Source organism: Chlamydotis macqueenii, chromosome Z (assembly GCF_036417535.1).
Source record: "Chlamydotis macqueenii isolate bChlMac1 chromosome Z, bChlMac1.mat, whole genome shotgun sequence".
In the NCBI taxonomy this organism is placed as follows: domain Eukaryota; kingdom Metazoa; phylum Chordata; class Aves; order Otidiformes; family Otididae; genus Chlamydotis; species Chlamydotis macqueenii.
The window spans coordinates 10,953,260-10,975,647 of NC_141593.1; the positions used below are offsets into that span (position 1 = coordinate 10,953,260).

General features: G+C 39.7%; 1 protein-coding gene across 1 annotated transcript in view; it reads right to left on the bottom strand.

The window, feature by feature from the left end:
* Positions 1 to 1,458: 1,458 nt before the first annotated feature.
* Positions 1,459 to 22,388, bottom strand: part of NPR3 (natriuretic peptide receptor 3) — a 47,245-nt gene continuing 26,315 nt past the window's right edge. Inside the window, exons 4-8 of the mRNA XM_086770891.1 lie at positions 20,519 to 20,654; positions 16,620 to 16,714; positions 13,727 to 13,862; positions 12,095 to 12,182; positions 1,459 to 9,174 (exon numbers count right to left, since the gene is read on the bottom strand). Of these exons, the coding sequence (XP_086627017.1) occupies positions 9,063 to 9,174; positions 12,095 to 12,182; positions 13,727 to 13,862; positions 16,620 to 16,714; positions 20,519 to 20,654 (567 nt within the window). The 3' untranslated portion in view covers positions 1,459 to 9,062. The remainder of the gene's footprint in view (positions 9,175 to 12,094; positions 12,183 to 13,726; positions 13,863 to 16,619; positions 16,715 to 20,518; positions 20,655 to 22,388) is intronic.

A 22,388-nucleotide genomic window follows, 5' to 3' on the forward strand; every position in this document is an offset into this window, starting at 1 on the left:
ATCTCTGAGGAGGCAAATTTAAAATAATCTCAATTTTAACATGTATCAGGAATGTCTTCTACAATTTCAGAAAGTTAATATCTTTCCACCTTTAATCAGCTGTACAAACTGGCAATATTACCTTGTTGCCAGTACTGAGTTAATTAAATTTAGTGACAAATGTAGGGATTTACCAGCGAAAGGCATTGCAGCTAGGAAAGTAGTTTAGCTCTCCCCTAACTAACTGAATGGGCCCCTCCGAGCCTGTGTTTTTTTCTCTTTGCTTTTTTTCTTTCTTGGACTGCATAAAGATTCTAGGTCCATAGTTAACCCAGAGGATGTTTCCGTATCTCTATCAACTCTCCAGTGAATTCTTGGTACTTGCAGTTTTGATACGATTGTGATCAGATATTTCTTCCTCACACCCATTTCCAAGTTATTTTAGATTATAAAGGCCTGGCATACTCTCAAGCACAAATCTTAAATTTGGCAACATTGCTACAACAGACACATGCATACAGAAAGCAGAAGGCTAGACAAAACAGGATAATTTGAAGATTGTATTTAAAAGCACAGGAAAGAAACAGAATTAAATTACCCCAATTTGATAAGATTCTTGCAAATAAACGAACTTGCATCTTAGTAAAATGTGTAAGTTTTGCCTCTTTCCAGGCTATAAAAATTAATGCTTACTAGTTAACTTTCCAATGTATTTAAATTATTTGGTTCCTATTTAATTGCATTTCTAGATGACTGAGAATAAATAGAAAAGTATCCAAAGTTTGTTTATACTGATTAAAACCTTTCCCAGACCTTAAAATACCAGGGGGAATTTTCTTACCTAAGAAAGGTTAGATTGATTCCTGATTTAATGAGTTGCTAATCACCATTAAAATCTAGGGTTTATATGGTCTCTTAGACCCAGAATAACCCTCCTGTTATTAACTCTGAGCAGCACCATCTGACAGTATAGAATCATAGATCATTGAATCATAGAATGGTTAGAGTTGGAAGGGACCTTCAAAGGTCATCTAGTCCAACCCCCCTGCAAGGAGCAGGGACATCCCAAACTAGATCAGGTTGCTCAGAGACTCATCGTTTCCAGGGATGGGGCATCCACCACCTCTCTGGGCAACCTGTTCCAGTGTTCTACAACGCGCATTGTAAAGAATTTTTTTCCTAATATCCAATCTAAATCTACCTGCCTGTATTTTAAAACTAATACCCCTCGTCCTGTCACAACAGGCCCTACTGAACAGCCTCTCCCCATTTTTCTTGTAGGCCCCCTTGAGGTGCTGGAATGCCGCTATAAGGTCTCCCCGGAGCCTTCTCTTCTCCAGGCTGAACAGCCACAGCTCTCTCAGCCTGACCTCATAGGAGAGGTGCTCCAGCCCTCTGATCATCTTCATGGCCTCCTCTATATGAAACAGATCAAGAATATAGTAAACAGTTGACAAAAAACATCACAGAAACAAGTGATAACATATTCTTATGTCTTTAATGGAAACATTTTGATACAATTTAGGTTATGTGATATTCTTGCATTTTTAAAACGTGTGAAAGAAAATGCAGAGAATAAAAAGTCAAAAGACATCAATGCATGTAGGTATTTTAAATGACCAATTCATAAAAGAAATAAAATACATTACACAAATAAACAAAGGTTACATCCACAGTCATGAATATGCACTCTCCTCTACACAAAAACAACAATAAATAAAATCACATTATATGCAGATAGTTCTACTTACATCAGTACAACATACTGTGCAGCTTTTCATTTGTTTTCTACTAGGCTGGTGCTAGGTTTCTCTGTTGTCCAGTATTTTTACATTAATAATGAACAGTATCACTGAAAAAATGGGATAAAGTTAACATCCACAGTGTCTATCCTGAGTCCTCTTGGTTTTGTGATAATTATACCCTATGCACAAGAAACAGCAAATTCTACCCATTGTCTTCATCCTGCCACTCTGCCCAAGTCTTCTCAGCACTTTTAGACCTGCAGTCAAGACGACATTGTTACTAGGTGAGCACCCAACATAAGGTAGACCCTAAGCAGGTCCTATGCACCACTTAAATCTCATTTAAATTTTAGGTAAGGAGGCTATGTGGGATTTGAAAAGTGAATAAGCTTTCTGCTGAGTCTCTAAGAAAGTAGATATTGACCGATACGTATACTCTGCAGAAAGGGCTTGATCCCATCCTCCATGCAGTCAATAGCATCATCATGAGAATATAATCAATCCCTGAGCATTTTCCCTCTTCTCTCTTCCTAACTCTACTGCACAGATATTTTCCCAAAATTCTCAACAGATCTTTTCACTCCTTGCATCCTCTACTGCAGAAGTCTTAACATCTGCCACAAAGCTACAGCAGGGAAATACTAAATATGGGAGGAAATATTTAGCATCTCACATGGCACCAAGATAAATGACCTCTGATCAGTAACTGTGGTATTGGCTTTTCCACAGTGGCTTGTTCCTCTGTCACACTACAATTCATACATACGCAGTTCACAGAGGAAGAGAAGTCCTGATTATCACTAAGTATGAACCAACGTAGCTATGCTCATTATGTCTGCTGACAGTTCAGTATAACATTAGCAAAACTTCTGTGCATAGTTTGGGGGGGGAGAATTTTATGTCCCCTGTGCATGCCAGTTGAGATTACAAAAGAAACCGTTAAAACAAGACTATTTTTTAAAATACCCTTTTTGGTACATTTTCTTTGCTTGCTCAAGTGTCCTCTAGAAACATTTACATGACAGAAACACCAAGAAACATTTCACACAGTGGATTTTAACCTTTCAAAGATTTTACACCTAATGAATCCACATAAGATTTCTGAAGTACTATAGCTTAACATACAAACTTTAACAGTGTTCTAATATTTAGAATATTTTGCCTTTGATGCAGAATATTAACTTAGTGGTTAGTGAGAGATTTTGAATTAATTCTAAGCCTCTCCTTTCGAAAGCTAGTTTTGTATGCTATAAATTTGGTATATGTCAGTTAGAAGGCATTCTGAAAGGTAAATTCTGGAAGAAGTAATAGCCTATGTATGATACACTGGACATAATTAAACATTAGCCCAAGAAAGCCTGAAAGCCATGGCAGTATTACCTTCTTGATCAAAACCAGCAGTAACCTCATAAAAACACCAGCATTAACCTTTATTCTTTCTTCCTCTATGGGTGAGATACATTGAGAGCTGCATTTACGCCAGACTTAAGGCTTCAACGGAGCAAACCACAGTGCTTAGGCTTCCTGTTACTCTCTAGAAGAGAAAAGACACTATCAAGGTCTGCCACACAGCTTGCTGCCCCCTGTAGACAGCCAGGTCTCAGGTCTCTCACAAACAGCTATTTGTTTTAGTTTCAACAATCATTTTCCATCAGTCTCAGAGCTTGGATGTTAAAACATATCTGAGAACGGAAAAAATACATGCCTCAAGGTATCAGTTAATTTCTGCCTCTAATTCTGTCTCCCTGCATTATCTTCTGCAGGGATAGGCACAGTGCAAACACTTCGGTTCTTCCACTTGAAAGGTTTCACACACACACAAATCTTTTTGTGCTTTCAACAGCAAGAAAGAAAGAAGGGGAAGGAGAGGGGACACACTACACAACTGAAGGCAAAACTTTTCCCAGTATGTTCTTAAAAACATATTCCAAAAGGTAACTTTTGTATTTCTTTGTTTCTAAGAAGGGCTAAAACTGCCTCCTACAAAACATGCATTTTGCTGAAATTTGTCCCTTTGTCCCTCACTGTTGTGAGACAAGTTACTAGAGCATGTTCCTGACCAACAGAAAAGATAATGTACCAGTAGAAATTTACATTTCTGTTCCCATATGCCCTGCTTTGAGGTGAGTGGTCACTAGATTTGGTATCATTTTTTTAGCAACAATTACGGTTAAAAAAAAAAAGACTAGTTGACATCACCTGACATCATGTCACCATGCTTGGACTACTGCATTTTCTGTAAGCCCCGTGGCGACCAGTCATCATTTTAGCTTTAATGGGACTGCTTCTATAACCACAATTTACAGTTTGTTGGGTGTTTTCAAAAGGAGAGGATGCCAACTGCAAAATTCAGATTAAACTTCAGAACATTTCTGGTCACGCTGATTTTTCAACTTTGCTTGGTTAAAAGACAGGCAACATTGGACAATGCTGGGTCTAGATCTGAACAATGGCTGGTGTGCCATGGGCCAGCGTGAGGTGTGCCAGCAGCTGGGCAGCACGGCAGCATTGAACAACAGCTGAAATTACATAAAAGCCACCTCCCAGTGCAGAGGGAGCATTTCTGATTAAATGATGGAAAATGGCTGTTTCTTTTCAAAGTACTTTTGAAGCTAGAGAAAAGAGCATGAAAAAAAAAACCAGGGAATTCAAGAGTATTCACTCTGCCCTGGGAGTAAATGAGGAAAATTAACCTCAACTGCTTTATTTAAAGAAATAGAACAGCTACATGGCTACCCTGAAGCATAGAGGAGGGTAGTGAAGGATGTGGAACTGTCTTGAGCTCCGGAAAAGGTGGACTGAATTGCCAAAGAAATTTATGACCAGAACTATTAGCTTCCTGTCTTTGATGTCTATTCTTGGCTTTCCAGGAGCATTATGGCATTCATGAGGTGAAAATCACACTGGAGCCAAGGTCAGCTAAGGCTGATGCAGCCTGTTCTACTGCAAAGCTGAGAAATTCACTCTGAACTGCTTCAAGATGCTGAGTTTAAAGCCTGAAGACACTTCACTGAAGGCCTGAGTTTACTTCCAGTGAATCAATGAGAGGTTTTTTTTTCAACAGCTTAATGAGAGTGTGATAGCATCTCCAAGCCAAAGAATGAATCAGAGATCAACCTCCCAGTAAAACATGCTGTCAGGGAGCACACTCTTTATTTTGTCCAGTACAAATGTTTTCAAAGCATTAGTTACACCTTAATAATTCTCCATTAAAAACCAACAAAATACTTTAAATAATGCAATAAAGCATTTCTTAAAAACAAATTGAAAATAGATCAATAAAATTTATTTTCAGAAGTGAATCAACATAACTCTTTAACAAACTGAATTCTGGCCACAATCTTACAAGGTGCACATCAGTCCCAATCAAAAGTTTTAGCAACAACTGAATGTTCTCAGAACTTAGCTGAGTTTGGTCTTCAGTGAAGCACGTCACAGAAGGAACTGCTAAATTATCTGGTGATGGTGGTAGTCTCAGATAATTCAGGACATACAAACTGCCCATAAACAAAACGTCCAGAACTACCAATGGCCCAGGAAAAAACATCTAGGCATCTGACTCTAAAGCTGCATGTCTCGGCATACCAAATCATAGGTACTTTTGAAAGTTTTCCTTCATCTTTTGTCAACTTGCAATGGAAGTCTACACATTGAAGATAAAAGGGTGGGAGTCAGACAATTTGTCCACAGAATCCTCAAGAAGAGGAAGATTCTGATGTCAATCAGCTATTAAGCTGATCAATATTTGGTAATTTAAAAAAAATGCTAAATTAGCAGAATTTGTCAAACTTTGACAAACAACTAGTATGAAGCCACTAGTTCAATTTAAATTTCACAGGCACAACTGTAATATTTAGCAACAAACATATGACCTATGGGGCCAACCTTTCTCTGATTCAAGCACATGGCAAGATTCCTTTTGGTTCAGCCGCGGCCAGGATCATACCCTTTGGTCCCAAGTGAGCAAAGCACTTAGAAGCTGAAGTTGAGCATATTTTAAGTGTGTTTTAAAGTGCTGAGCTGAGTCAAGGCCCTCCTTGTGCTGCTCTGTAATACAAACGTATGTTTGTAATACGGGCAATTTGTTGAAGCCAAAAATGTAGGTTTTGAAAACTCTTTTGAGAATCAATTATTATTATTTTGATTAGACATTCCCTTACAGAGTCTGAAGCCTAAACATTGTGGCATTGAGCTGATGCAGATGAACCAGAAAGGAAAAGTGCATTAGCTGGTAAAGAATCTCTCTGCTGAATAATCTAAACTCAAGGCAGTTTTTGATCTATGGTCCACAGAAGACCTGGGAACTATTAGCAAGAGGCCCGTGAAAGGCAGCTAAGAACAGCAAGTTTATTTATGCTATACAGGAATCTACTTATGTGAAATGTCTTAAATGATCTCAATACTTCCATGGGAAAAATGCACAGGTAGGTGTTCACCAATTTAGAAAGATTAAAGCCCATTGATTTAAAATATTCTAATGTGCAAGAAAGTTTCACTTTTGTGGGAGGTTCTGGGAAGTAATGTCATGACTAGGCCTCCATCAGCATCCCACCAACGGATATCTCATAAAAACACTTCTTGAGGTCATGATTAAAAACGCTACATAGAACTAGGGATCAGAATTACTGTCTTTTTAATTAAAAAGTGACCTTTCACTATACCTTTTTTAAAAATATATTTAGTTATGGTAAGATGACGCAACAAAAAACCTGTTTTAACAATTTACTGTCCCAGCCAGAGGTCTTGACTCAGATCTTCTGGTCTGACCCAACAGTGCATGGCACAGGAAAAATGCAGATCGGCACTACTGTCTTGTTCTCTAACTACTTTGAGGACTAGTTCAGACTGCAAGGCAAGTCATAATAAGCATCACTGCAAAAAAAGTTCATGTTTCAAATCATACCCTCTTTTCTCTACATAGTTAAATTTTTTTTCCCCTTTTTCTGTGGCAAAGTAGTCAAATGGATAAAAGAAAGCAAAAATACTGAAAGACATATTTGCAAAACAAGAAGTAGATCAAAACTCCCTTGAAAATTATTTTTAAAAAACCCAAATGTTAAACATGCCAGGGGGCTTGACAAACTTAACTGCTTGAAAAAAATTCCAGAAACTAATCAGGAAGGTTTTTTTTTGTCCCCAGCTCCATAGCAGTATGAATGCTGCTCTAGCCTACATTCTAGCCTACGTTGCCCATGAGACAAGGAGGCTACTTCAGAAAACTGTCTATTGACCGCAGTGTTACTTTGGCTAAGGCACCTTTGCAGAAGTCATACAGGCCCAGACTGGAAAATGGGATGATGGAAATCTACCATGTGAACAATAGCTGCTGGAGTGAGTCCTAAAGACACCAAATCTACCTGGGGTACAGGCACCACCTATACTGGAGCTGCCGTGACAGTCAGGAAGCCCTGCCCTCTGGCTGCCTGGGGCACTGGACCATATTTCACAGGAGTGGTTGATGAACCCCTGTATATACTAAGAGACAAGTGAAACATAAGAAGAAAAAAAAGGTCCAAGGAAATACTCCATGGGGTATTTCCCATCAACAAATAAAAGCTACTTCTCAGGACCTACAAGTTTTGTAGAACACAGGCTTCAGTGCCAGTTTTGAGATCAACATTCACATCTGACTATGACTGCTGAGACCAGAAAGTTCTGCTTATGAAATCAGAATAGGATAAACCAAAAGACTTCACTGACTAGAACCAATGTCATAGCTGGGTTTTCCCACAGACAATATTTTAGAGGTCTTCACCACATTTAGAATAAGTACTGTTCATTTCCATTTCTTGACTAGAAAGCACAGAGCTCTCCTTTGTCTAGTATAAAATAACCTGTAGTAGCTAATTCATCAGAGATTCAGTTTTGCTCCTGGTAATCAATGGCAAAAGTCCCAGGGATACGGATGGCAGCAGGATCAGTCAGCCCTAGAGCACTGTTTTACCACCCCAATTTCTGAAGGTATTTCCTTGCATGTTTAGTGAATAGTTAGTCTCACTGACAGATGTAGGACTATTCAACATGTGAAAAGTTCATTATTTTCAGGATCAGGCCCATCATCACACAGACAATTCAATAACAGCATTTATATTGTCTAAATAACTATTTGAATGTTGTACATGCCTGGAGAAGAAAGTGGGACAAAAGGTCTGTTACTATCCATAAATTCACTTCTCCTCCCTACTGTTTCTAAAATGTATTTACAGCTGTTGACTTGCCCTGCATTTTACTCCTATCATAAAAAATATGTCTTCAAAACAACCTCTCCCTTAATTTTTAACACTACCAAAGCAAAAATAGATACTTTAATAGAAAAATACAAGATAAAAAATATTCTAAAAATAAAATGGTAGCATGGAATGTCATTTTTACAGAAAAAAAAAATCCCCTTTTAAATTGCCTCAGCTATACAAACACTTCCATATTTACAATTTTGGATGCAGTCCTGTGCTCACTGAAGTTAATGGGGTTTTGCCATTGACTTCACTGGGAACAGGAGCAGGCTCTACATGGACCATATTTGCCTTTCTGAAAAGTCATGGCAGTGGAGAGAAAAGAGCATGATAAAACACATATAAGACTGAGGAATCAGCTAATCCTCTATGGAGGCCTGATAGTCTTCTCTCTCACTATTTCACACTAGTGAAACTCCTCATCCCTCACCATAGTTTTTCATGTCTCCCAGCACCTAAGAGGGAGAATCAGTGCTTTTGATTGAAAGAATGGTTTGTGTGAGTTTCCACATGCCTGACTTTCTCAGTGGAGTTAATTACACTCCAGTTGAGTTAATTACACCCAAGTGACAGTTCCTTCCCAGAACTAAACTCCATATCCCCTATTTGGTATCCCCTGTAATCAAAGGCAATGATTCAGTGATGCAGGATCATACTCAAAGTGAACCCCTTTTTTCCTTTTGACAGCAAACCAACACCTGTGCCTGTGAAATCATATTTCATACCCATGGGTGAGATGCAAGTAAGGAAGGAGGTGGTAGGAGCTAAAAAAAAAAAAAGGGGACAGAATGAAGCATTCCCCATCAACTAAACCCAGATGTGCTGCCCTTAATATATGCCTTAAGAAATACTGTCTTTACATATTAAGTACACCCTAGAACATCAAACTGCATCATTTCCTTTTTTCATGAGATGAAAGGCCATGCAGCATAATGTGATTAGTAAATCATTCCTGAGCTTCTGAAAGAAATTAAGACAAAATTACTGCTTAAAAGAGTGAGTTCTTCAAGAGCCTCTTCTTTTTACACTGATGTCTTTGGCTGTGTCCTTTTCCCTAATTCTTTTTTTCCCCCAAGAATAATGGGATTCTTTTTCTTCTTCCTCTTTATGCAGCAGAAAAATGAGATCTAATGGAGTCTTCACGTAACTGCCGATGTTTCCCCATGTTACAGTCCTCCTGTCGAGTTCGTCTCTCAATAGTTATTCTGTATTTCTTTCTGCATGAAAGAAGAGGAACAGAGTGAGAAATCCTTCTCCAGCTATAGGATAACAGGACTTCCCTTATAAAGAATGCCTGTAGGGGACAGCTGGGTGCCAGTTGAAAAATGAAATGTGGCAGAATGTGAAACTCTGGTCAAAGATTAAAGCCATTTGCCCCAAAACATTTTACCCAGGCTGAAGAATGCCTGTTAATTTCTACACACCAGTCTCAAAGCATTAAGACACAGATGTTTGCTTCTTTGAAAATTTCTGATCTAAATGATTAGGAAGTTTTTGTGAAGTGTCATGTGAACTGTGTCACATCACTGCTTTATATTGATCAAAGCCAAATTTCTTTCCAGTATATGGGGACACACTTTCTGCAGAGTTCAAACAGCAGCTCTGACTCTTTATTCAGTTGTGTTTCTCACTGAAACTATATACTAACTAATCCTGCCATCTCCCTTTGAGAAAGCTACTATGTTTGTAATGTCAAAGAAGGTAGTATGATGAATTAAGAAGAGGGATGTACAGGATAGATAAGAAGTAAATACAATTGCTCATGCATCAGACACAGTTTTTCCTGTGTGTCTTCCTCTAGGGCCTTCTGAAGAATTCTGTTACGTTACTTTGTACGTCAAACAAGCCCTCTGACCGCCTTTCAGTTTCTCCTTTGGTACACAAATCTCCCCCAAAAATCTTAAGAAGATTCACATTTATATTTTATACACCTATGCCTCTACGGAGTTTCAGGACCAATTTTTCAGAAGGGCATTAGTCCAGTCCCATGTTCATACAGTATCGCTTGTGCAGATGAACGACAAAAAGCTTGTATGCCAAGAAAAGCTCTGCTCCACTTGCATGTGTAGCAGGAGTCAGAGCTAGATACATAGCAGTGGAAGAATGATTTTCAAAACACCAAGGTTTTAATTTGGGTAACATGGCTCAATAGACAGTGGGAATCTACAAGTTCTGAAAAGATTCCCTAGATACTTATATCTGTGTCAGCAGGCTCCAAAAGAACTTGAAAAGCCTCTGTTCTTTACTTCATTTATGTGTGTTCTCATCACATCCTTCCACAGGTCAGAGCACGCACAGCAGTAGCTCATGCACAAGGACAGGTCCACATTTTAGAAATGTAGCTCAGTTTAAATACTCTCAAAGCTACATATTAGAACTATTACCCAGATCTTTTAATGGTTTGCATGCACACTCAAACTGTGTTTGCATGCTCATTTGGGTCATTACAGATTCAAGTGGGATGAAATCAGAAGGTATATATACAGTCTGAAAGGTACAGAAGCTGCATGTACAAATTACTTCCAAGTACACAATTCCTAGACCTGCATTTTCTGAAAATCTGACCCATACATTCTGATATGTTCTGTTTCATATGTTTGTTCTAATGGCAGAATTAGAGAGGTGTCTATACTCCTGCTTTGAGTGGGTGCAAACAGATCTCCAGGATGAAATTCACTCATGCATTTTTAGATGTTTGCAATGTGCAGATCTATCTGACACGCTACCTGTGGTTTTCTTCAGTCAATGGAGAGAAACAGGCACTTCTAAGAGGCATTCCTCTGACCTGGTTTAGGTTTTATGTAAGAATGGCATGAACTGCACCTAAAAAAGTGCTAATTTCTCCCCTCTGACCACAGATACAAAGACTGAGTGTTGAGCACAGGTGTGTATATCTACTTTTATAGACATTCACTTTTGCTCACATGGATTTCCTATCCAAATCTTTGTGTCAGATGACTAAGAGCTTAAATCCTGCTCTTACAAGGATGCTTTACATAGTTTTATACCAGCTCAGGATATGTCTTCTGCCTCATTTCTTCTCCTCACATACTAATTCTCTCCCAGTTTCAGCAATGCTAAAAAACACACCTAAAAATTATTATCTTAGACTGAGTATAAAAGATGCAAGAACCTCTGATGATATACACTATAAAGACAGACTTGTATTTTCTTTTTTCTTTTGTTTTGTAAAGACAGTCTTTAATCAGTCCCAGCTGACTTACCTTGTCTCAAACCCAAAAACATGCTACATAAGCACCAAAGATATGCAAGAATACAATCACTCTGCAGAATTTCAATTGTAAGTACTTGATGAATAATCCTGGTTCCACGATCTTTTGAAACTCTGGAAGCATGCTGGTGAATTGAAGCATGTTTTACTTTTTTCATTTTGTTCACATTTTTTTTAATGAGCAGATATTTTTCTTGGATAAAATCATTTGATTCTTACATGCAGAGGTTAATTCTATTATCCTATCTGCCTTTTCTCTTCCATGCCATAAAAGGGTAAATTACAGTATATATAAGATGCAGAACATGTATAACTAATTTATTCTCTCAGTGTCGGATCAACTCTCAAGACTTTTGATTTGCTGACTAGCAGTGTAAAAATTATTTTACTTAATCAGGATTACACCACACTGACCTCATCTTATAAAGTTAAATGCACAGCTTTGAAATCTAATTGGTCTTGTATACAAAAACAGAAATCTCTTTCTAGCTTCCAATACAATTCCACTCGTTACTCAAAAACTAAGCATAGTACCACACAAGTGATATAAATCTCTTGCATGATCACAGCCTGCACAATTGTGCTGTGAGTGAGTACCAAACAAAGGCGGCTTTCAAGGCCAGGGCACTTTACTAAAGCAACTGTGAATGCTTGGAACTCACTGGAATTACTTCCATGAGTAAAGTTACTCAGAGATGTAAGTGGCTACAGGATGAGGCCCTGAGTCAATAAAATTATTTGGAACACACAAAAGGACAATCAAAGTGTGTTCACTGTCTCTGGTGCAAATGATACCACAAATTATCATGGTGCCTCTCTGTCTCCCGTCAAGGATGTGCTGCCAGGAGTGGAGAGGTTTGGATGATGAGTAAAGAGTGGACAGAACTTTCAATGAATTGGATTACCTGAAAAAGTAAAAAGCCATCAGCAATCCTGCTCCGAGCAAGGCTCCCACAACTATTCCTGTAACTGCTGATTCTCCTAGACCACCTGCTTGAAAAGGGGAAAAATAAACAATCAGGGTTCATATTGAGAACTATTTGCATTCACATATTGGAAAATATACACAACTAGGAAATGAGTGACCAACATCAGATAATAACTAAAGACTTTCAAGGCTCAGAACTCCATGGGAACCTCTTCCTCATTTCCAGTTTCTGCATGTTTATTTTTTGTCCTTGCTTTCCTTGGGGTTAAACAAGCCCTAAAGATCAGTGTTAGATGAAGACACAACTCTAGATATGTGATAGACAGGAATATTGTTAAGAAACTAGTCTGAACAGTTTGGTCTGAATGTTAACACAGACTGGGATTACCATGACACACATAATAGGAGTCAGCACCGAATACGCCCTGAGCCATTATAACAGAAACAAATGCATTTTACCTGGTTTAGCATCATAATCTGCTATCACTCAGTTTTATTCAAATGACTGTATGATTATCCAACAGCTCCTCAATAATTTTTTTTCCCTGAACCTATGCTGTTTCAAGTAAAAGCTTCACCTTGCTCCAGATCTCAATAGACGCAGAGCAGGGACACAGTGGCTGAAGGGGAGCCCAAGTAGGGACTGTTACTCTGCAAAGTGCAGGGCAGCTGAAGGACAATGACATTGTCATGCAGGTTGCAGCCTGTTCCCTTTCCATGCCTACCTGGGTTTGTGGAAAGGAACAGAGAAACATTAAGGAAATTAAACTGCTTCCTCCTCTTAATTTACCCTTTACCCTCTGAGGGGATTTTGTCTGTACATCAGGAGGTGTGGAAGGAAGAAGGTGTACAGCTACACCAAGCCTAAGCACAGAAGGTATAGCCTGGAAACAGTCTCTACAGAATATGCATATATACAAGTTTTTCAACAATTGAAGAGTTCTGAGGCTGCAGATAGCTTTCCACTGTGGGACTAGCAATTTCTTTCCTGTGAAAAGCTATGACCACCCTTTGCTACTGAGGCACCCGTATCTTCCTACATTTACCTCCTGGCAATGTCCTCCTCACTACAACACGGTCCGCAAAGTCAGTACACTGGAAAACAAGGACACTTTCTCTGTGGAGGGTAGTCCCAGCCTTCTGGATTCACAACACTTGTGAACCCAATTGACTTCACTTCTTCTCGGCCTGCTGGGTCCCTTGCAGCACTGAAAATAATTCAGCACTGGCAGAACACTGTGCCCATCAGCACCGGCCTCCCCAGCTGCTAACTGTCAATATGATTATTCTCTCTTTGGGGTTTCAGTTATATCCTTCTCTGGGGCTAAAACAGATTTTACCTTTTAGCCCCAGGAAGACCTAAAGCCTCCAGGGCCCTAGGCTGTGCATCATGATTACTGTAATGATTAAGTTCAGGGAAGTGATTCAGACCACGTACTACCCAGGGCTGCCAGACCTTAACTTCCCAAACAGTCAGCAGAGAGACAGAGTCACGATGTCTCAGTTGGACAACTGTGCTAAGCGATTTAATATGGCCCATTCTGTTGCATCACCACATGGATTCCTCTCTCCGACAGCCTGGGCAGAAGCATTAAGTCACTACACTTACATGATTTACACGGTGCATTGTTTGTGTGCTCTGAAACTCGGCTTTCATCTACTCGCAGCCTGCCGTGATTCCAAGGATATTTCACATTTGATCGAATTTCAAAACGTCCTTGCTTTCCATAGTAGTCCCCGATCACCTACGCAAAAAAAAAGAAAGGAATGAAAAGATTTTCCCATCAGCTTAGTGAAGTAAAACAAACAAGACAGTGGCATCACTCCCCTGGACTCCTGTGGCAGGATGCTGAATCACAGAGAAAAGGGCTGAAGGGGTCTGTAGGAGGTTATGTAGTGCATACCCTGCCCTAGGGCAGGATCAGCTGAACGAAAGCATTCCTGACAGATGTTTATCTGACCCGTTCTTAAAAGCCTCCAAAGCTGGAGACTTGACAATTCCTGTAGGCAATTATTCTGGAACTTAGCTATTGTTACTGTCAGTGGTTTTCCCTAACATGTAACCTATACTTCCCTTGTTGCAATTACCCATCACTACTTACTGAATTGCCACTGGACATACTGACTTTTCCTTTCCGAAACATCTCTTTACATATTCACAGGCTCTTGTCTGGTCTGCCCTCAGGCTTCTATATAAATCTAGTTTACACAACTTTTTCTAACCCTCTGAATATTCTTCCTGCTTCCCCTAGGCTTTCTTCAACTGCTCCATAATGGGCTGAGTGCTCAGGACTGTCACCCAGCTAAGTGAAAGTATCATTTCAAGTACCTTGTGTGCCAAGACTACACACTCCAGGCTGGACTTTTCTATTCTGCAAAGATCTGGAGTTACTTGATCATGTTCAGCTAGAATCTCCAAACCTTTCGAAGAACTATGACAGAGCCTGTCATTCTCCACCTTACATTTCTGCAGTTGTTGACATTTGCACAGAAATCTGGTATATATCTAGTTAGATACACAAAGCTAGATTTCACACCACATAAAGGAGCTAATTTCTCTCCCTGTTTTGCAAATGGGAGATAAATCCTTAGAAGAAAGACTTTTTTTTTTAACATTTGTCAAAAATGAAAGCAAATTCAGCAAACTGAAAAAAAAAAGCAGAGGGAAAAAACCTCAGAGATTATTTGCAGGCAGCAGACTATTCATTAAGAGATTGTTTAACTTATCAAATAGGTGTGGAATCCTCTACCAGAAGGGCTTACTAAATATGAAAATACACAGAAAGGCTTATGAAGAACAAATAGCTACATCAGTGACCAAACAGATTCAGATCAGAAGTAGGATACACATTTTTAAAGAGCAAGAGTGGTTAAACAGTGGAAAAAAACATTGAGGGAGAAAGCGAGGCAGTTCCTGTTCTTCCGTAACTCCAAATGAAAAATGAATGCCTGTTACAGCATGAGCTTTAGTCACATGTGAACTACAGGGCACCATACAAGGGTAAAAAACCTGCCGGACTGTAATACAGCAGAGGTCAAACTAGGTAATCTGGTGTTGACTTCTAGCTTTAAACTGTGAATGGACCAGGGAAAACAGCTCTGCCCAAACACCCATTCTTCTGGCTCAGTGTAGCTGAGAAATATTCTTGTATGGTCATAGAAAAACTGGCAAAATGAATAAAACAAGGCATCAAAGAAACAATGTTTTTAGAGTGAGGGATGAGGGTAGAAATGAATGTAGCAGACGCAAGTAATCACATGTAAAATGTCTTAATTGCATGTATATCTATATGCATCACAGACAAAGCAGAGGGAAATTAAAATGAGCAATATGTTAAAAGGAGAAGTGTAACATCAAAGAAATAAAAGACAGTTTAAATTGCAAGTGAAAGAGCAATGGAAGGAAAGGTAGGTGAGGGGGATTAAATTGATAAATGAGATTAACAGCCAATCGACTGAACAAACAGAAGAGATAAAAGTTGTTCAAACCAAAGTTATCCCAACCAACTGGTACTCCTAGCTTCAATTAATGATGATTACTCCTACCCCTGCGAGTGTCTGCAGTTTACTGCTGTAGTTTTTCAGTCACTTTTACACATCAAAACATACTAGACATCCTCATGCTTTTCAAAAGGCTTATTGAGTTTGTCTCTGCCACAGCACTGACAAGAACAACGTAACTTCACTGGATTCAAATCCAGGTGTCAAAATGCCCAGCTCAGAGTTACTGCTGCTTTATATTTGAGCTTGATGGAATAGGGGAGGCCAGCAAAGTTTAGACTGATGCTGACTTTGCAAGTAACAGAAGCTTTACGCTGCAGCTGGAGTTAGGGCAATGTATGAATTAATAAACTCAACCTAGTCGTGCTATTCTCTATGTGCAGCCGGTGCTATTTCTCATAGACTGTTTTTCAGTCCGGCTGCTTCCACTCCTGCTGCATTCAGTGGAATAACCCAGACGGTGCACGTGGTGCCATCTGACTAAAATGTCTCTTAAACACTGAGAACAAGGCATTCAGGTCTTAATACCTGATAAAGTGAGGCTAAGTCTGCGCTCCTGCCTGTGGTTGACCACAGGGTAAGATTAAAATACCTGTACTCATTGTGTTTATACATCGGGGTAACTTGTGCATCCCTGTTTCTATAAGATCAATCTTTCTTCTTACCAATGAATAAAAGGTCTTCCTCATTTTAAACAATAATTTCTCATATCCTCATTTATCAGTGCTTATCTAGCTTGTGAGATTTCAACTTTTAAATTTTAAAGACATCACCATGTGAAGAAAGATGTACTGATAAAGAAAAGAAGTTAAGAAAGTTTAAAAAAACCTTATAATAACTACTTCAAGATAGTTATTTTATAGAAAGGATTGAGATTGAGTAATACCATTTTAATATGTGTATTAAATAAACAAATGCCCTCCAAGTAAACAGATGATATGGTGTTACATTACGCTGGCTAATTCATCCGTGGCCAATGGCAATGGTGATCGTTTCCTTACCTCCTGTGTGCCTGCCTCTGGGTCCGTCATTCCAATCACAGAGAAATCCCCATATCTGTCTCCATTGGCATCAATGGACACCTGCCCTGCTATGCCTGAAGAATGGCATGTGAGGAATTACAAAATCAATTAGTTAAAATACTGAGCTTTTCCAAGGACAATAAGAAAACAGTGGACAGGTTTTTACATACTGATATGACAAGAAACCTCATCTGTTTCCCAGCATTTTTGTTAGCATTCCAAAAAAAATTGTAATTTCATCCTGGTGTCTGCATTCCTGAATTCTTAACATTTCTCCTTTTTAAATATCAAATGTGTGAGACTATTTGGGGAATACGTGAGAATAACCTAATCCAAAAGCCACCATGCAAGAATAAAACACAAATATATTTAACATGAACTATTTACAGAGACCCTAACCCTGAAATACCCAATGATGCCTCAGTAAGGAGAGTCAGATCATGTGCTGCAGAGGACGGAGGGGCACAGCCCTACACCCCCAGACTGATGGGGCTGGTGCACCCATACAGCCTGTCCAGCGTTGTGTCCGTATGATGGGATACTGGAGGAGGTGCGGACAAGAGGCACCATGAGTATGATATATGCATTAAATCCTGCATTCATTTACATATGATTAACTGCATAATATGGTGCAGTTTTATATTGTTAGACCTCCAGTTCACTTCCTTCCTTTACAAATTCTGGGAAACTTTAGTGAAGCTAGGAATCATTGACTCATAGGATAACTCAGGTTTGAAGAGACATCAGGAGGTCTCAAGGCCAACCTCCCGCACAAGGCAGAGTCATCCAGGAGGTCAGAATAGGAGGATGCTCAGGGTTTTACCTGGTCTTCAAAACCTCCAAGGATGAAAACTGCACAACCTCTCTGGGGCAACTTCTTCTAGTTATCAGTGTAAAAAACCACTTCCTTGTATTCGGTCTGAACCTCTTCTTTCAATGCACGCCCTTGTGTACCAAGACCATGGCTCCAACTTCTTGCAGTGTCAGTGAAACAGGTTCTTAAAACCCATCAAACAATACCAACTAACTATGATGAAGAGATTGTAAAACTGCTGATACGCTTTATCACCTCAGATATTCTCAAATGTGATCCTCCACTGCCTGACACCAAACACAGCCATTTACATTGTTTTACATCCATGTTACACCAACTACATGACTAACCCAGGCACAAAGCAGTAGAGAATCAGGTTCCCAGTGACTGTAAATCAGAATAGATGTCAGATATTTAGCCTGAGTATAAATTCCCCTCAACATACCTAATGATAGTAAGCATACAACAGATTAACACACTCACATTTATTCTGTCTCTGTTCCTGTTTAGTGATGTCAGGAATATTTAAACTTACTGTGGTTTTCAAAACATGTAGTGGTAATCAGAAGATTATTGTGAAGCATCTGTTTCATTATAACAATACAGCAATCAAACAATTGCCAATTTTATTACTGCAGGAAAACTGAACGGGTGTAATAACCACTTGGCTGTGAAACACCGGAAGAGGCCGCTACGAAGAGCTGCAATGTCGTTGCCTACATGGCAATTTGGATTCTGGATCTTGGCAGGAGGTGTTAATTGGAAAAGAGACCTTCCTGGCCTAAGAAAGCCAAACTCAATTTTTGGACGTAGCTACTAAAATTTACTGAAATTCAGAATTCCTATGGGATTTTTTTTTTAATGGGAAAAAATCATTTTTAACTTTTTCATCAGAATCAAAACAAAGAGTCTGAAATGTCAACGTTTCCTGCATTGTTCTTCCTTACGAAATGTATTTAGGAAATTTTGCAACAACCTTAATGAAGAATTGCATTTGGATGAGGGTGGAAGGATTTTATCCAGACTCCCTTTTTGTTCTATTATGTTAGATACTTACACATAGAAAATTTTGCTACTTTTTTCAAAGGAAATGCCAATGAATAGAAAACATTCTCCACAAAATGTGCCCTGCAGTCATACCGGTGTGTCTCTAACATCCCAAGCAATAAGAAATCCTTTGATCACCTCAGCCTTATTCTTTCCACAGCCTGTACAGTTGTGACTGGCAGACTGTGAACACAGTAGGAAACAACATCCACATCCCGCTGGAGTTCTGATGGGGCACCTATTCAGAGTAGGCTGTAAAATGAGGTGCCTAGGCAACAAGATATCTAGGTGTCAGGAGATAAAGTCATGTCCTTAATGAAATTGGAGTTCTCATCATTGAGGCCTGCAAAAGTTTAAGTGAATTATAAAGCTTCAGTCCTGCAGCAAAGCCTGGTGGGTGTACACACGGACCATACTCCACGATGCTGCGTCCACTTTAGAAGGGGCTTGCAGGCAGAACAAAGGGATGTGATTTTCCTGAAAGAACTGGCTTGCAAGACACCAAGCTAAAGGCCTCTTTCAAAAACAGTTTTATCCTTGTAAATTATGTCCAGCAAAGTATTGCCACAGGTAGGAGACAGCATACAACTTACACAGCATTTTGACCTTTTCAGCTGCACCCTCAGAGCTCAACCTGACAGCGGCATTTTCAAAATACCTGTCGCAGGTCAGCCAGCAACAACAAACTGGTTTCCACAAGTGGGGAAAGAGAACATTTTTCCCTCCTGGCAAGTTTTACAAGAAAGGTGTGAGAATCAACCAGGCAGCCTGCATGGAGCACATGGTACTATAAAAGACTTGCACGGCCACACCAGCTGGTGGCTTCCTGGAGCAGAGAAGCAGGCGTAGAGAAAACACAGACAGGCTGTGCTGGGGCATCTGTTCATACACAGGATAACCAAATAGTGAGGCAAATCCTTAAGACATCAGATTCCCTCTGTTAAAACAGTGTCTTTTGGGAAGCCATGGATGCAAAGGAGGCAGTGGGACAGCAAGCCCAATTTGGAGCTTCTGCAGGGCTCCCTGTGGGATGATTGCAACCAGCATAATTTAAAGCAATGCCTCTGTTGCCTTAAGCTGCCCTGGGGACCCTTTTGCCTTGTGTTCAGGCCACAATTTGAGAACAGAAAACAGGTTTGGAGCTGCTGTCCTTCTTGCCTTCCTCTGCTATGTCCAGCCTGGCCACTGAGGTTTTTCTTACACATTCAAATTAATAATTTGCTTCTTATCTAGAGGAAATGTTTCATTCTCTTAGGCATTTTCATAGGAAATCTTGCCAGTGCTACACCAGAAGATTGGAGTACTATAAGAGATGGATTGGAATATTATAAAGAGACGGATGGGAGTACTATAAGAGATGACAGATTAATCCAATAATTCTCGGTTTCTTTATTACAATCCCCACTTGGCAAAAGCACTCGCATCCTTTTGCATCAGCAGGGTGACATACATGTGACAGTTGCAGCGTGGAACTGCAGCCTACAGGATTAGGCACAGAAAGGCACAGCGCTGTTCAGCTGCTGCCTCTGAGATAACACGCGTGGCTTCTGAAAGGAGGCTGGGGGGAAATCCTTCCAGGGCCCAAAGGAGCCCTGTCAAGAAACAAAAAAAAAACCCCTGGCACCTGCTTACTTCTGTCTATTCCCAGGCTTTTAAGATAAAAAAGTCAAACGGAAAAAATGAGCCAATCTCAGAGCTAATAGATGCACATAAGTAAAGCGAGCAGCTGTAATCTTTTCAAAAACAAAGGAGCCTGAGAAAATTATTGGTATTTCTTTACGACATCAGTGAGGGTCATTAAATTGTTAGTTTTTCGAGCTGAATAAGACTTCAAAGGTTGGTGCAAAAAACCAGTCAGAATGGTGAGGTATGTGAGCCGGCCTTAAAGATGTATATGGTTTCATATGGTTATTTTCCTCTCATTTAAGAGTGGAATAAGCACGGGTCCTTATTCTGCACACAACAAAGACCTGAATTTTTTTTACTCTGAAAGCTGGAATTCCATATTGACTCTTACCTTCATATGTTCTGTTCCGTGTTTGCTGAACAATTTTTTCCCCATCTTTCTTACTGAAACCAAACTTCAGGACTTCCTGTAAAGCTAGAGCATAAAGAAGAATAGCATCATGGAATCCTTCCACAAACATGTTCACCTAAAAAAAAAAAAAGGGAAAAGAAATGGCAATTGACACACGAAAAACTTTTCTTCCCTATGGAATTGATGAACTAGAAGGGATTTCCAAATGAAACAAAATGACTAATTTGGAGGATTATTTTCTCAACTACTGGAACACAAAGGAATGTGTCTCAAAAAAACCCAAGGGGAAAATGGCAACTTTTGACCTGTTTTTAGAAACAGCTAACCACTATCTGCTACTCTGAACATTCAAATCACACTTTAATGTTGTGTCTGAATAGCTCTGCAGATAGGGGAAAAATTTGTAGATCACAGTTCCCATGCCCAGACGCACAAATTCTGCAGATGACCATGTGAAATTCTGTAAGGTGCTGAGCACCCTCATCCCACAGCACCAAGTATGTCCTCCTCCCCCTGCGCAGAGGACTTAGCACCTCTCAGGACTGGGAAGTGTGCTCTGCCACGATTTTTTTTGGAGACCGCAAGTGGTGGATTTGCTTGTTTAATGATTACCACTTCCATTTCTGGCCCTTGTTCAGCCAAGCATCTCTCGGCTAGCAAATGAGCAATGGAGGAAACTACTTACCCTCTACAGTAATGCATTTTCTGGAACTGCCAGGAGAACAGTTTCCTGTCCTTTACAGTTTTTTTCAGTAAGTGACATAAAATGAATGAAACATTGCTTTCTAACACTAAGATAAAAGAAGACTGCTGCCAACCAGCTCTGCCTCTGACAAGTCTATGTAGGCAGCTTTTGGTCTACATCACTGTGAGTAACAACAGCTAAAAGCAGAGTGCTGCAGAAACATTACAAGTTTGTTCACAGGAGCCTGGTGTGCTTCAGTGATGCACCAGTAGTTATTTTAAGAGCTGAGTTCAGATGGAGACCCATCAGCAGAAGCAGACACACATGGCTTAAGCAGCACAGGTATTTCTCTTCTGTAAGCAGCAACTCACATCTCAGTAGTGCAATGCACCCTAACTTGAGGCACAATAATTCAGAATTAATCATCTTTTCAGCTGTAAGAAAAATGTTCCCATGCACTCACAGCTTCATTACAATGGAAAAACAACTGACGTCCTAGCAAAGGCGTAATCAAGGATCAAGAGCCCATTATAGGGTCCACCTCTACAAATATTCTCCTGGACAGAAACAATATTTAGCCTATCTTCTACTTCAGTGTATCTAAACGACTTAAAATGTTGGTAAATAAAGTGCTACTCTAACTCTCACAGATTTAGCTGGACATCAAAAATGTTAAAAGATAAAAATATGTAGCCAGTTAAGTAAATAACTGCTCCATAGATAAAAACTATTACGTAGTTGATTGGCTAAGTTGAACTAACCAAGCCCCTGGTAATGTAATTATATGCAAGACATTCCTTCACTCTTACACCAGTTGCCAACAGTAAGGAGAATTTCGGAATTACTTACTGATAATACAAAAGTTTACATTGCTCTGACATTTAAAATTGGACTTTCACACAACTCCAACGTATGTTTCATTAAGAAAATGCATCAGCCCTTTAGGGGAAGAGCCCACAGTGCTACAAAAGAGACAGAACAGCTCAGCTCAGTTTGACAGACAAAGACTAAAAGGCAGCTGCAGTTTTTCTGACCTAAGGAGAAAGCATGAAAGAAGAGGTGAAAGTCAGGCTTTTGGTGGAATAACAAGAGCCGACGGACAGAGTGCACACTAGGACAGGCTTTGCCAGCGGGAGGTTTAATTTTTCAGAATTGAAAAAAAAC